The following is a 12,768-nucleotide window of genomic DNA, read 5'->3' on the forward strand; positions in this document are numbered from 1 at the left end:
TGATATGGCGTTCGATACAACTGTGTTCTGTCGTGAAATAAACATTTTCTGCTGACTTTTCGACTAAATTATTATGTGGCTTGTTTAAAGGTGAACGTTAAAACACAAGCCGCAGAGTAAATAAATGCTCAAACTTCGTGGCCATGATGAAGGTGGGGGGATAAAAGGTGCGGCCACAGGAGACCTGCGTCTCTCGGACAGTCCTCTGATTGGTTAATCCGGCAGAGGGGGCGGGGCGTTCGGATTTAGGCGTTTGGCAAAAGCAGCCCGAGCGCAGCAGCCTTTCATTCGTCGCCGCGTCATCGGGTCGATGTGGTCTCTACTCGTTCTCTTCTACCAGATCTGCTCACTTGTTCGCTGCGGTCGCGTTTTTAGCCCCTTTTTCCTGCGCACGGAGGGATTTTCCCGTGAACTTTCCAGTCCCGTTCCGTTGGGCGACGTGCTCGCGTTTTATTCCTCTGCGCACCTCGTCTCCTCGTCCCCACCATGGATTTGGTTTGGATTGCGGGCTTGGTCGTGAGCATCTGCGCCTGCTTTGGGACCGCAGAGCGACACAGCGTCTACTGGAACAGCACCAACCAGAAGTAAATATCTGCCCTCGTTTCGGCTCTGTCACGTGTGAATGCGAGTGCACCTTCCGTCGCTCGCACATCCTTCACCCTGTGTTCAACAGAATCGTCCTAAAGTGGATTTGCATGTCTTTTAATGCGGGGCGCTTCTGCGTGTTGCACGTCGCATGCATGTGAATAGTTGCTGCTGCTGCATATTTAACGTTGTGATGATTCTGTGATGGTCGGCTGCTGTTATGATAATGCCCCCCCCTCCTTTCCTGGGCCCCTACTTGTGTTTTTGTGCTGTTTACCTGCAAAGCTTCCTTTAACCTGTGCGGATTTGATCCGTTTCGCAATCGGCGCCCGTGCTGATGGATTACGCCCGCCGGGTTAAAAAGTCACCGATTAATCTCTCTGGATAGAAAGTGAGCTCGTTAACACTTGGCACCTATGAACGGGTGTGAACAGGGTTGGATTGAAAGGATGCCGTGTTATCCGATTTCACCATCGGCCTGGATTACCTCCAAGTATTGCTCCAAACCTGAAAGACTCCACTCTAATCCCACTCAAGTTAAACTCTTTTTTTCGTGCCTTCACATTATTTCGGAGCAACAAAACCACCACTGTTAGTTACAGTTGGCTCTTTTCCTCCCCCATGAAGACCCATTATTCCAAACAGGACTGGTTTTGTCCCAACTAACAGGGTGCTAACCCTTGTCTGGACTGGGAGGTCAAGATTAATCCAGATAGACCACATAGCATTCGCATAGCTGCCAGGGGGGCGAAGTTGTTCCTGTTTGAGATGGTAAAACAAGTAATGATGGTGTATGACAGAGATGGAGGATGTAACCTGAAGCCTGCCCAGTAGGTCACGCTGTGGGGGAGAGATGAATGGCTCCGTGGGGGGAGAAATCGGAGCTCAAATTGTGTGGGTTAGGGGCCATTCGGTCTAAGTGGGGGTCAATTAGGATGATGGTTGATGAAGGTATGGCCAAGTGCTCAGACGTACGAGCAGGGTCAAGCGTACACACCAACACACACCCATGTAGACACACACTGGGTGGACGGGCGAGCACAGACTCCAGGGACCGTCGAGCAGGGGCTCTCAATCAGCCCACCAGACGCCCCCGAAGTCAATCAGCGCCCGACTCAAACAGGCGTCTGGGAGCGACGATTCCGATGTTCGAATAGGGATTACGCCCAGCCCGATGTGGTCGGGTCGCCCAAATGTTTTGTTCTGGGACGGTCGTAATTATAGTAACAAAACATCTCGCCGACCATTGCTGTTGCTTCCAGATGGACAGGTATCTGTGTGTGTGTGTGTGTGTGTCTGTGTGTGTGTGTGTGTGTCTGTGTGTGTGTGTGTCTGTGTGTGTGTGTGTGTGTGTGCTCTAGTAATCCATCTCTTTACACTTGCTTTTTTCAGACAACTGTGCTAAATCTCTCCCTTTGGCTGCTCTTAATCCTATATTCGGAGAAAAGAGGCTGAGTTTCTGTTTTCATTTGGTTCTTTTCATCATTCCCTGCAATCTGTTCCACCCTTTGACCCGTTACTTGATACGATGCGTTAACGTCGATCCCTTTCCCGTGAAATGAGTTTTTTCCCCCGCTCTTGTCCGATGAAGGCTGTCGTTGATCACACAGATCTCAGATTGATCACTTTGGACCGTGCGGTAGGGGCTCCTTCCCCTTTTCCTCCCCCCTGCTTGTCGAGGGATTTTTTAAAAACACACACACAGTGTTGCGCAGTGTTCCCTGCTCACCACACCGGAGTGCATGTGTTCCAGCCCACCCGGGGCTCTGCTGGCTTCCAAGGTCGGCTCTTCCTGTGCTTTACTGGCTACTTTGTTTAAGCATGAATGAGATCTCTCCTGACAGTAAGAGATCCGGTGCTTTCTGACCTTTTACTTGTTAGCATATCTGTAGCCTTTCGACGTGGCTGCCAACAGCTTAATCACTAGCACCGGTCCGTTCCCAGAAATGAGGCGCATGCCAGTGTAGGTACGTGTTTTTTTGGTTCAGGGTGTGTGTGTGTGTGTGTGTGTGTGTGTGTCAGAGCTCACTTGTACTGTGCAACCAGAGTTGTGTGACTCACACATAGAGCCGTCCACACATGGACCTCGGAGTTGTGATTGATGTTAAAATCCTCCCCGGAGCATCGGAAATATGAGGCAGCAACCTGCTATTTCTATTGTTTCATAAGCGGATGAGCACAGGCCCGACTTTCTGCCTTCTCTGCTGCACCCCTTCTTTGCCAGGCTTCCCTTTTTATCCTGGTTCTGTGGCCTCCTTCCACCATTTTAATGTCTCATCTATGGCATCGGGTTTATTTTGGCACCGTTGTTGTTTTTGGGATGTATATTTCATCCTCGTCTGATGTACCATGTGAGCTCTAGTAGTTGTTTTGGGAGCAGCAAAGCTGTAAAAGTACCCCCCTCCCACCCACCCACATTAAGCAACGTTACTGGTGTTTAATATTTTTAATTGCTGAGCTTGTTCTGGCCCAAACGGCAGCGTTATTTAGGGTGTTATCATCCATATGACTGTTTTTTTCAGGGTCTATGCCATCAATTTGGGTGTTTTTTTGTGTTGCCTCCCATACAAATTGGGGAATGGTTTTCATGGTGGGGCTCAGAAAGAGAATAGTAACTGGTGTGACTGATTGGGGGTCAGAGTTCGCTGTGTGATGAAGTGGCACAGCCTCTATCAGTCTGTCAGTCATTCTGTCACGGCGGTGGTCCTTGAATACTTGCTGCCACTCAGGCCGGCCCCTCTTCACACGGCCACGGCTGGGCCGCTGGGAAGCTCTCATTCTGCCCCCTCCTGTCTTTTCGGGTCCCCTTCGCTCCACCACCAGCTTTTATCTCAACTTTACAAGCTGCCCCTTTTCAGTCTATTATTTCCTCCGCTCCAGTCCTGGCTCTCAGAGCACGGGAAACGAGGGAGGCACGCTAAGAGGTGTGGAATTTTTTTTTATCGTTCTTGGCACCCATAACAAACCCTCACGAGGCACTGTGGCCCTTTCTTCACGCCTCGCACGCTCTCCATCTCCCACTCGGGCTTCTCTGCCTATATGAAAGCCCAGATTTTCAGCAGACTGCTTTCTCTCTCTCTTTCTTCTGGTCTGCTCACATCTGCCCAGTGTTTAAATAAAGCATAGACTCGACCTGGGAACGCCGACCATGACAGGACAGGACTGGCATTGAGGGGGGAAAAGGTGCACGTGTAGCGCTTAGCCACCTCTTACCTCCCGTACGTGCAGTCGCACCGAGAGAGCCAGAAGATTGAAACATGTGGACGGGTCGTATTAAGTGGTCCAGTGTGTAAGCAGTTTCTGCAATTTCCCAGTAATCTGATCTGAAGCTACTTTCCTCGAAAAGCACCCAGTTTTCCTAATCCATTCTTCATTTTACCCCCCCCCTCCCAGTTCCTTCAGTCAATTCTATCGGCATCTTTCTCCCACCCTGCATTTCCCCTCCCCCGTTTAATCTGGCCTTGTAATCTGTTTGGTGAATTCAATCTGGGAGAAAATACTCGGAATGGGAAACAAATGGTAATCGTCTCATAGCCTCGGCCATCCTTAAAGTGACGCCTATATCTAATCGTCTGTAAGGAGACTTTACAACGCTCCGATTATTGCCTTCTCCCCCTTGACTCTTCCTGTTCAGTATTCCCACATGTGGTTGTGGCGTAACGGGCAGGCCCTGTTTTATTGACTGACTGTACGAGGTGGAGACGTGGGACAAAGGTTTTAATTTCCCGCGTGCACGCTGTCACTTACCCTGTGCGCTCTCTGCTGAGCGTGTTCCCATATGAAGTATTTTGCTTCCTGGCTGTGTCTTTCCCGGGAAAACAGCGTATCCTGTCTGCACAATAAACAATGAGGTTCTCACACACCAGCACACGCAACACTGTAAATGTCTGCGATGGGGAGTTGATTGTACTTCCCGGTCTCGTAATGAGAGTGGACACATTGGAGGGGGGGTAAATAAGTAGATTAGCAGTGATTGATAGTGATGAATTGTTTTTAGTAGTGACGGAGCTCACGCCCACTCCCCCAGTCTCGCTGTCAACTCTCAGTTTCTGTCTGGGGTCGTAGAACCGACCCGGCCAGTGTTCCTCCACACCCCCAGTGCCCATCCTCGGGCTTCTTCCTTATCTTGGCAGCAGACTTCCCTTGCTCCTTCCCGCGTGATCTTCCTCTCTGTTGTGCTCTGCACAAACACTAAAACACAAGTGAGAGTTTACATGTACATCCCCCTTTTTCCTTTACTAAGGGTTTGTGTGTGTGTGTGTGTGTGTGTGTGTGTGTGTGTGTGTGTGTGTGTTGGGGGGAGGGGGTCCTTCAGCCTCCAGACTTGTTTGTCAAGTCTTGGTGACATTCATTGACTGTGTTTGGATGAGGAGGAATTAGGCAGCGAGTGTGAGATTATATCTCTGAAAATGGCCCATTGTGTTTTTGTTGTTGTGTAAATAAGGGTAATTGTCTGGCTTTTTCTTACTTATCTCGCTTTTTTGTCTCATTTGTCGTCTGGATTCGGAGTGCAAATATGTCTGCTGCCCTCTAGAGGGCAGTTGTGGAAACGCCCCCACTGCTGTGATCAGTAATAAAGATCTATCCGTTAAAAAAACAATTTAATAATCCTGTATGGTCTATACTTATAGACCATCCAGGACTTCCTATATGGAACTCATAACCCACAAGCACAGAATGTGGTTGAGCACAAAAGGTTCATCCTGTCTAAATGAATCAAGCCAAATCGACTTTCTTGTACAGGTATTAGCATCATGATAAATGTTGTGTCATTGCTGACCTTTCGATAGCTCAGGAGAAGCTGCAAGACAGCTGGAAAGAGCATAAAACATTTTCTAAACCTTCTTACTGCAACAGGGATCAGGGAATATTTTTCTGTCTGTCTTTTTTCATCACTGTGTGGGGCAGCAACAGGGGCTGACCAGGGATCCACCCCGACGATGGTGGCAAAATGTTGCATGAGGCAAAGCATAAGGGCTGAAAAATCTCTAAAATGGGTGAGAGGGAGTGAAAGGAATCCCACCGTGTTTGTTTCTATGACGAGTCAACCCCACGCGCATTGTGCATTGTGCACAGCTCTGCAAACGGCAGGTCAAGAAGTTGCATATTTGAGATGCCATCGGGGCAAGTTGTGATTGGTTCGGTCCAGGACGGGGGTGTTCCAGGGTTGACACGAGGATCTGGTTTGCTTATTGAGTGATGAAAGACAGACAGGGAGTGGGAGGGGATGACTGACACTGATGGATGAGTAGATAAATGGTTGCAACAAAAAAAACACACTGCAGTGCAGCTTGACAAAGCTGATGATGCATCTCAGAAAGGCTTGTCCCCTCTCTGATGTGCCACCTCCCTCGTTTTGTCACTTTAAGAGATCCACCTTGTTGCTTTCAGCCTTTCCTTAACTACTCTCGCGTTGCACTCTGGAAGCATATTCATGCATCCTTAATACATCATATGGAAAACACCAAAACACCGCTGGAAAGCTGGGAAGCCCCTCCTGTGTGAGCACAATAGTGAGGCTTTAAAAAAGGTCCATCCAGCTTGCCTCAGCCCTGACTCTGTCCACGGCCTTTAGTCCCTGCTCTGGGCCTCAGTGTCTACTATAAGCCCCCATATTAAGCAGGGTCTGGTGCTGATGAATGGACCCGAGCTCGGCCTCTGCTCCACCCAGTAATCCAGGCTTGGATGAGCCGATTAGGTGGTCCTCACATTCCAGTTCGTTCATCTATGACAGGGGCCAGTCACCTTTTAGGCCACATTAATGGTGTGTATAAGACAAAGACAAAAGTAATCATGTTTATGTGGTCAGGGGGTCGCTAAGCTAAAGCTTCTTTTATTAGATGACACGGTCATTAAAGTATATGAATTTGTTTGATGGCGGCTGCTGTGGGTCTTAAAAAAATCCGAATCGACCTTCAGAGAGAGCGGTTCCCGGCAGTATGTGGAGTTTAAAACGCTCGAGACCCCTTCTTGCTGACTGCTTGTATATAAAACTCTGGGGTGCTGACTTAGCGGTTGTCCGACCTTTGATCCACATTGCGGCCCCTTGGATTCAGAGGTTCAGCATTCCACGGGGCGATAGAGTGCTGAGATGAGAGGCTGATGGATGGATGAAAGAAGGGGGTAGAGGTTGGGAAGAAAGCAAAACGCTGGTCAGAGAGATTAAAGAAAAAAAGATTAGACGTCTGCTCCTGAAGGGGCTCCGGTAAATCAAAGGGTGAAAGAAAAGGAGTGTTCAGGAAGTTCCTGTGGTCTGTTTGGCATCGGCTTCGACACTCGCATCCACCGATGCCACTGACTCACATTCCCTGGCTATTGTCGCTGTTCCTTACTGGCATTTTTGAAATCTGCCTTATCATAAGTGAAACCTACTCCCGGATTCCTCGCCGCACAGGAACATTCACACTTTCTAAGTGGTTGTGCTATGACGGACACCGGCGATTGTTGCATGCAGCTCCATTAATCATCCTGGAGCGAGTCGGTTCCCCGGGCTTGAGTCGTCACGCTCATTAAAACAGAGATTACTCTGATAAACAATGGGAGGGATGGAGAGAATCAGCTGGAAGGTGGAGGCTGAAAAGAAGGTGGTGCTCTCTGAGCTGCTAAACCAAAGGTGACAAGATCTGACTTTGTTAGCTAAACCTTTTCACTCAAAGGCCTCAGATCTCTTGGAAGTGTGTTGCTCCCCTGGTTAATGAAGCTGATGGTGTGGAAGGCTTCAGTGCTGAGGTGTTGGAGGGGAACAAAAGGCAACGGGATCATTAAATCTATTTGCTATTAATAAAATGAGACTTGCCCGCCTCCTGGAGCCTGTATTCAACCTCTCTTCCCTCTGCTAAGCGAGGTCTTCCATCACTGTGGGCACATTTAGAATGGGGAGGGTGCACGAAACGGTGGCGTTTGGAAGGCAACTGTAGGACTACTGCTGAGAGAGACTTCAAAAGCCATTTTCCAACTTCAGCCCTTTGACCCCCCCCCCCCCCCCCCCCACGTCTATTCATGCCCCCAGACTCCCCCTAAACTCTCTCCGCCTAAAGGGGCTGGAAAGTGGGAAACAGAAGGGCATAATTACCCCCCTCCAGGGCAACTTTAATGCCCTTTTTGTGGTTTAATTGCTCCCCCCCCAAGCCTGTTCTGACAAACACACAATCGTGATCTGGTAGTGTTTTCCCCTGAAACGGTTGTGCGTTTTTGTGAGATAACCCCCGTCGGGCTGAGGCCAACGGGGGTGTTTGTTCCGATGGAGGAAGGCGAACTACAGATAAGCTGCCTGAACCGTGGCAAAACCACGTTTGGGTTTTCAACCCCTCGCACCCGACGCCACCGCAAGTTGGTCCGAGTTGGTGCAGTTGTGTGTTGAGAAGGCACTTGCATTATAACCCCCCCCCCCCCCCACGTTGTGATCTCTATTTCCATCTAATCTGTTCATCAGTATTGAGTGAATGCAATCAGGCAAAGAAGAAAAGAGAAGGGGGGGCTGCAACTTCAGTGCTCTCTGGGAGCCTTGGCGTCTGCCCCTAAACCGCGGGGTACCAGGGGACCCCTGGATACAAACAACAACATGGGCTAACAAGCAGCAGAGGCCCGTGCCGGCCGGCTTTCATCGCTTGTCAAACATATGGTCCTTGTCAGACAAATGCCCCCAAAATGTTGGTTTTCTACGTATGGAAGCTTTTCCCATGCTCCAGGTGTTCCGTCAGGTCACCAGAGGCTTCGGAGAAATTCCTTGAAATCGGCATATATAATTAAATAGCAGTGTGTAACTGAAGTCGCACGCACAAGCTGGCAGCTCTTTTTTTTTCTTCCATCGGCAGAGGCCTCCCGAACCGTCCCCGTATTGATTCCTAGAGCAACAGGCCCTATATTAGACACACATTCTCCTTGTGTATTTTGAAAATATTTAGGTCTGTCGGATTTCAGCCAATCTCACCCGTGGAGATCCACAACAGGAGAGAGTAAACTGAGAGTTCAGCACCGGAGGAGGGGGGTGGGGGTGGGGGTGGGGGTGGGTGAGGTGTGTGTTTGTGGTGGGGGTGGGTTTGATAGGTGCGAACAGTAGGTAGCCACTGCATTAGCTGGGTGATGTATGGGACTGAGGGAGTTAATGTGTGTGCTGCAGGCAACCTGCTACCATTCCAGGCTGCTGATAGATGGCTGATGGGGAACGTTAGTTCTGAGCTGACCCAGGACCAGGCTTACAGTTCAGGGCACAGGGAAGATGCTGAAATACCTCTAGCGACAATAGCTCCAGAGAAACTCGTCACACCTCGGAAAGAAAGCCCGTGAGCCCGAGGGAACGCTGGACTTTTGATACCAAGCCAACCTAAAGTGCCTGAGTGCACTGAAGATGTTTTTTCTAGCTAATGCAGCTTCGCTGTAATAATAGAGTCGTGTTTGCGGGGACGTTTGATTTGTTGCTTAAAAGTTTCACAAGTTTTCTCAGAGTGCTCCTTGTCAAAGGTCCAAGGGAAAAAGAAGGATGTTTGGTTTAGTTAAAAGGCCGTCATAAAGAGGGTGGAGGAGTTTAGGGAGGGATGCTGGGAGGAATGGAGGGGAGGCAGACAGTCTGACTGTCTCAGTATTTATAATGAGAGGGAGTGTGACGCGAGACAGTTACAGACCATCACCACACTCCTTACGTGCACCTGATTGTCTTCCCGACCTTTATTTCTAATCTTAACAACCTCCAGGTGCGTCTCTGCTTTCTCTCCAGTGATATTTTTGCCGAGCGCCGTCTGGCTCCGTGTGTGGGTGTGGTTGAGAGTGTGGGTGTGGGTGCAGCGCCGCAGATGTCAATACTCATCTCCTGGCTGGACGGCTAACCGACCGCTAATGTTTCTCTGTAAACATCGTTGCACTCCTCGGGGAAGCTGGATCGATGCGCACTCAATGTGCAAAACAAAGCAGCTACACTTGCATCGCGTTCATGCATATTTATGTGCGTGTCGGCTGCAGATCTCTCCTGTCCTAATTGTCCAGCACACACAAACACACACACTCATTCACACTCCTGCTTCTCCTGATCCATCAATCCCAGAACTCCCAGACTTCCCTTTCATTTCCCTGCTGTACACCAGTGTGTAGTCAATCAATATATAATCACCGGTCTTCAGGCTTATATTTATGGCAGCTGCAGCTCCATAACCTCGCTGATCCCCCTCCCAAACACCTGAATAACCGGTCCTGCCCTCTGCACCTCCCCCGCAGGTTCCATTGGGACGACTACACCGTGGAAGTGCGGCTCAATGACTACCTGGACATTGTCTGCCCCCATTACCCCGAGGGCGAGGTGCCGCAGCTGGACGCCGAGCGCTACGTGCTCTACATGGTGGAGCGCGGGGACTACGACTCCTGCAAGCCGCAGTCGTACGATCAGATGCGATGGGAGTGCGGCCACCCTTTTGCTCCTCACGCCCCGGAGAAGTTCTCCGAGAAGTTCCAGCGTTTTACTCCGTTCACTTTAGGGAAGGAGTTCCGCCAGGGAGAGAGCTACTACTACATCTGTGAGTGTCTTCCTGCCTTCTTCTTTTGTGGTGGTTTATGCGTCACATGACCGTGAAAACGGCCGCCAGACGCAGCCAACCGGCCCGAAATGTGCTAGTGGAATCCTCACGAGCTGCTGACGTAGGCTGGAGGAGATGTTATCACCTCTGGGAGGTTCCCGCCTCGCTGTGCTGGAGTTTCTGGCCAACTCCTTGAAACCAGATAGGGTCGCAGTCTCGGTTTACTGACGCCTCTTTTCGAAGCGTGCCCTGCTGGACTCCCGCCGCAGAGCAAAAGCGGCATCGTCGCCGCCGACTGTGGCTGTAATTAGATAAACAGCAGGACGCATTTTTCCCGGTCACAGATGGCGTCTTGAAGTTGTCCCCGCCTCTGTCCTGTGTCTCTCTTGTCAAGTGTGTGTGTGTGTGTGGGGGCGTGCATTAGTCGGGTGTTGATACCTGTGTTTTTTCCTCTCTGCCATGTAGCTAAACCGTTGCACCACCATGGGAAAGACTGCCTCAGGCTCCGGGTGGATGTGGTGGCGGCCGATGGTGAGTTCACCTGCCCTCCCGGCTAAGACAAGAGCAGCATAGTGACCCCTCGGGGTCGTGTCAGACCCTGACAAAAACATTTATCGTAATTTGTGCTCCCCATCCCCCTTCCTTCAGGCTCTCAAGAGGCCAGAGTGGCCAAAGGAGGCACGGGTGGGGCTGATGTTGGTGCTGGGGGTGGGGCTCACAACCCATCCAACAGACTGCCTGCAGGTATGTTGACCAACCCGCCGTCCTCTGTAATCATCACTGACCTCTGAGCTGTCCCGGCACATTAGGAATTGTGTCTGGGCGGCTCTGACTTGCTCTTTTCCTCTCCGATCTTCCAGCAGACGACCCGGTGGTGGTCCTGCCAGACGTCCAGAAGAGCGTACGGACCAATTCCGCCGTGGCGGCCGCCTCTCTCTCAGCCGTGGCCTTGCTGGGACCATTTTCATTACTACTATTGTTGCACTGAGAGCACATGAAAGGACTGCTGCTGGCAGACATTTTCTTCAGGGACTACGATGAAGACAGTCTGTGGGGATAAACCACTGACTCAAAAGACAGGTTTCCTGTGCCCAGTGCTGGCCACAGGGACGGATTTTCGAGCTTGCAAAGCACAAACGGACTCGTCTGCACCAAGCGTGCCGAGCAACCCGGAGCGCGTGAGACAAAGCATGTGCGCTCTGTCTCCTTTTTCAGAAGATGACTGTGTTCTCCTCCTGGAAAGCCCTCACGCCTTTGTGATTTCCAGGGCCTTTTCTCGAAGAAAGCACCTCTTTTGACTAAGAGGAAAACATGAAGGAGTGGCGTTAGAAAAGCAACATCAAGGAGAGGCCAGAGAACACTCGGGAGCTAAGAAAGCAACTGTGAGTGAGCGGCGACGATACGACCGCTTTCAAAGGAAGCACAATCCCAAGCGTGGAGCCAAAGATCAGCCATCTCTCAACCTGTACACCATCCGACCTTCCAGTGTCGTGTGCTATGTGTCGTATAGTTGTTATAACAGTATTGAGTGGCATTAATTGTTCTTAGTGATTACTTCCTCTTAATGTAGCATTTGACAGACATGCCGTCGCCGTGACTACCGTTCCTCTGCAAACACAGCCATGTGCTTGTGAGCTGTAGCGCAGCACGGGCACGCCAACACACGTTCCAGAGCGCACACGTAACCGCACGCGCGCCATAAAAGCATGAGGCGATGATGAGATGACATACAGTAACACGCCCCGCCCTTGGCGGGTGCCCCATGTACATTCTGTGAAGATAATTTATCCCATTTGCAGCGGGGTGTTACCGTACGAACCGTGTGATCACAAAAACAAATGTTTACGGTTGGCGAGGGAGGGGGGGGCGCTTTCCTGCTCTCCTGGTAGTTTAGTAGCGGCGTGAAAGTAAGAATGTGTGAGTTCCAAGTGAGAGTCAGGATGTGTGATGAGGTGAGATGTCGGGGGGGTCCTGCCCAAGGCAAACGCCCGGCGACGCGAGAGGCTGGACTTCTCTAGTCGTTGGGTCGCGCCCCCGTCTCGGACACGACGCTGGAGAGGTTCATCACGTTCCCTCGGTGGTTGTCGTGGACAACGGCTCTTTAAACACTCCGAATATACGTCACGGTTTTAGATAATTAAGTATCCGGTCACCACAAACGGAAGCACAGGCGAGACACGGCACCAACCACAGTTGCCAAGACCATTTCTTCCCACCGCTGCTTGATCAACAATGTACAACAGTTCCTGACATCAGAGTCTCTTTTTTAAAAATCTGAGTACTTGTTACTGAATTTTGTACATGTGTAATTAAGAAAAGTGTATAATATGTGTAAATATATATCTATACATAGATTATATAAAGACCTGTTTGATAAATATGCTAAATGTGAATTTTTCATGTGAAATAAAAAAAGGATATTTTTGGGAAACCAGAACAGTCTGCTGCTGATTAAATGGGAGGCATGGCAGCGTGGCGCCGGAGATGGCAGTGTCGGGGGTGTTGCATTGGGCGGAGGACGGCTTTGGCAAAGACTGAGGTATTTCAAGAACTTATAGACAGAAATTCAGAGTCTCTGGAGGCTTCGTCCAAATGACTTAAGTGATCAACTGACGTCTCCTCTTCGCCATGTGGTTTGGAGTGAAATGTCCCCACATCTATACAGGACGGATGAATTACC

The 12,768-nt window shown here is 50.2% G+C and overlaps 1 protein-coding gene across 1 annotated transcript; it reads left to right on the plus strand.

The window, feature by feature from the left end:
- The first annotated feature begins 279 nt into the window (after window positions 1–279).
- On the plus strand, window positions 280–12,525 carry efna1a (ephrin-A1a). Its single transcript, XM_057020761.1, has 5 exons — window positions 280–584; window positions 9,793–10,088; window positions 10,554–10,619; window positions 10,737–10,832; window positions 10,949–12,525. The coding sequence occupies exons 1-5, from the start codon at window positions 487–489 to the stop codon at window positions 11,074–11,076; spliced, it is 684 nt and encodes a 227-aa protein (XP_056876741.1). The 5' UTR covers window positions 280–486; the 3' UTR covers window positions 11,077–12,525.
- Window positions 12,526–12,768: the final 243 nt, after the last annotated feature.

Source organism: Takifugu flavidus, chromosome 21, assembly GCF_003711565.1.
Source record: "Takifugu flavidus isolate HTHZ2018 chromosome 21, ASM371156v2, whole genome shotgun sequence".
In the NCBI taxonomy this organism is placed as follows: Eukaryota; Metazoa; Chordata; class Actinopteri; order Tetraodontiformes; family Tetraodontidae; genus Takifugu; species Takifugu flavidus.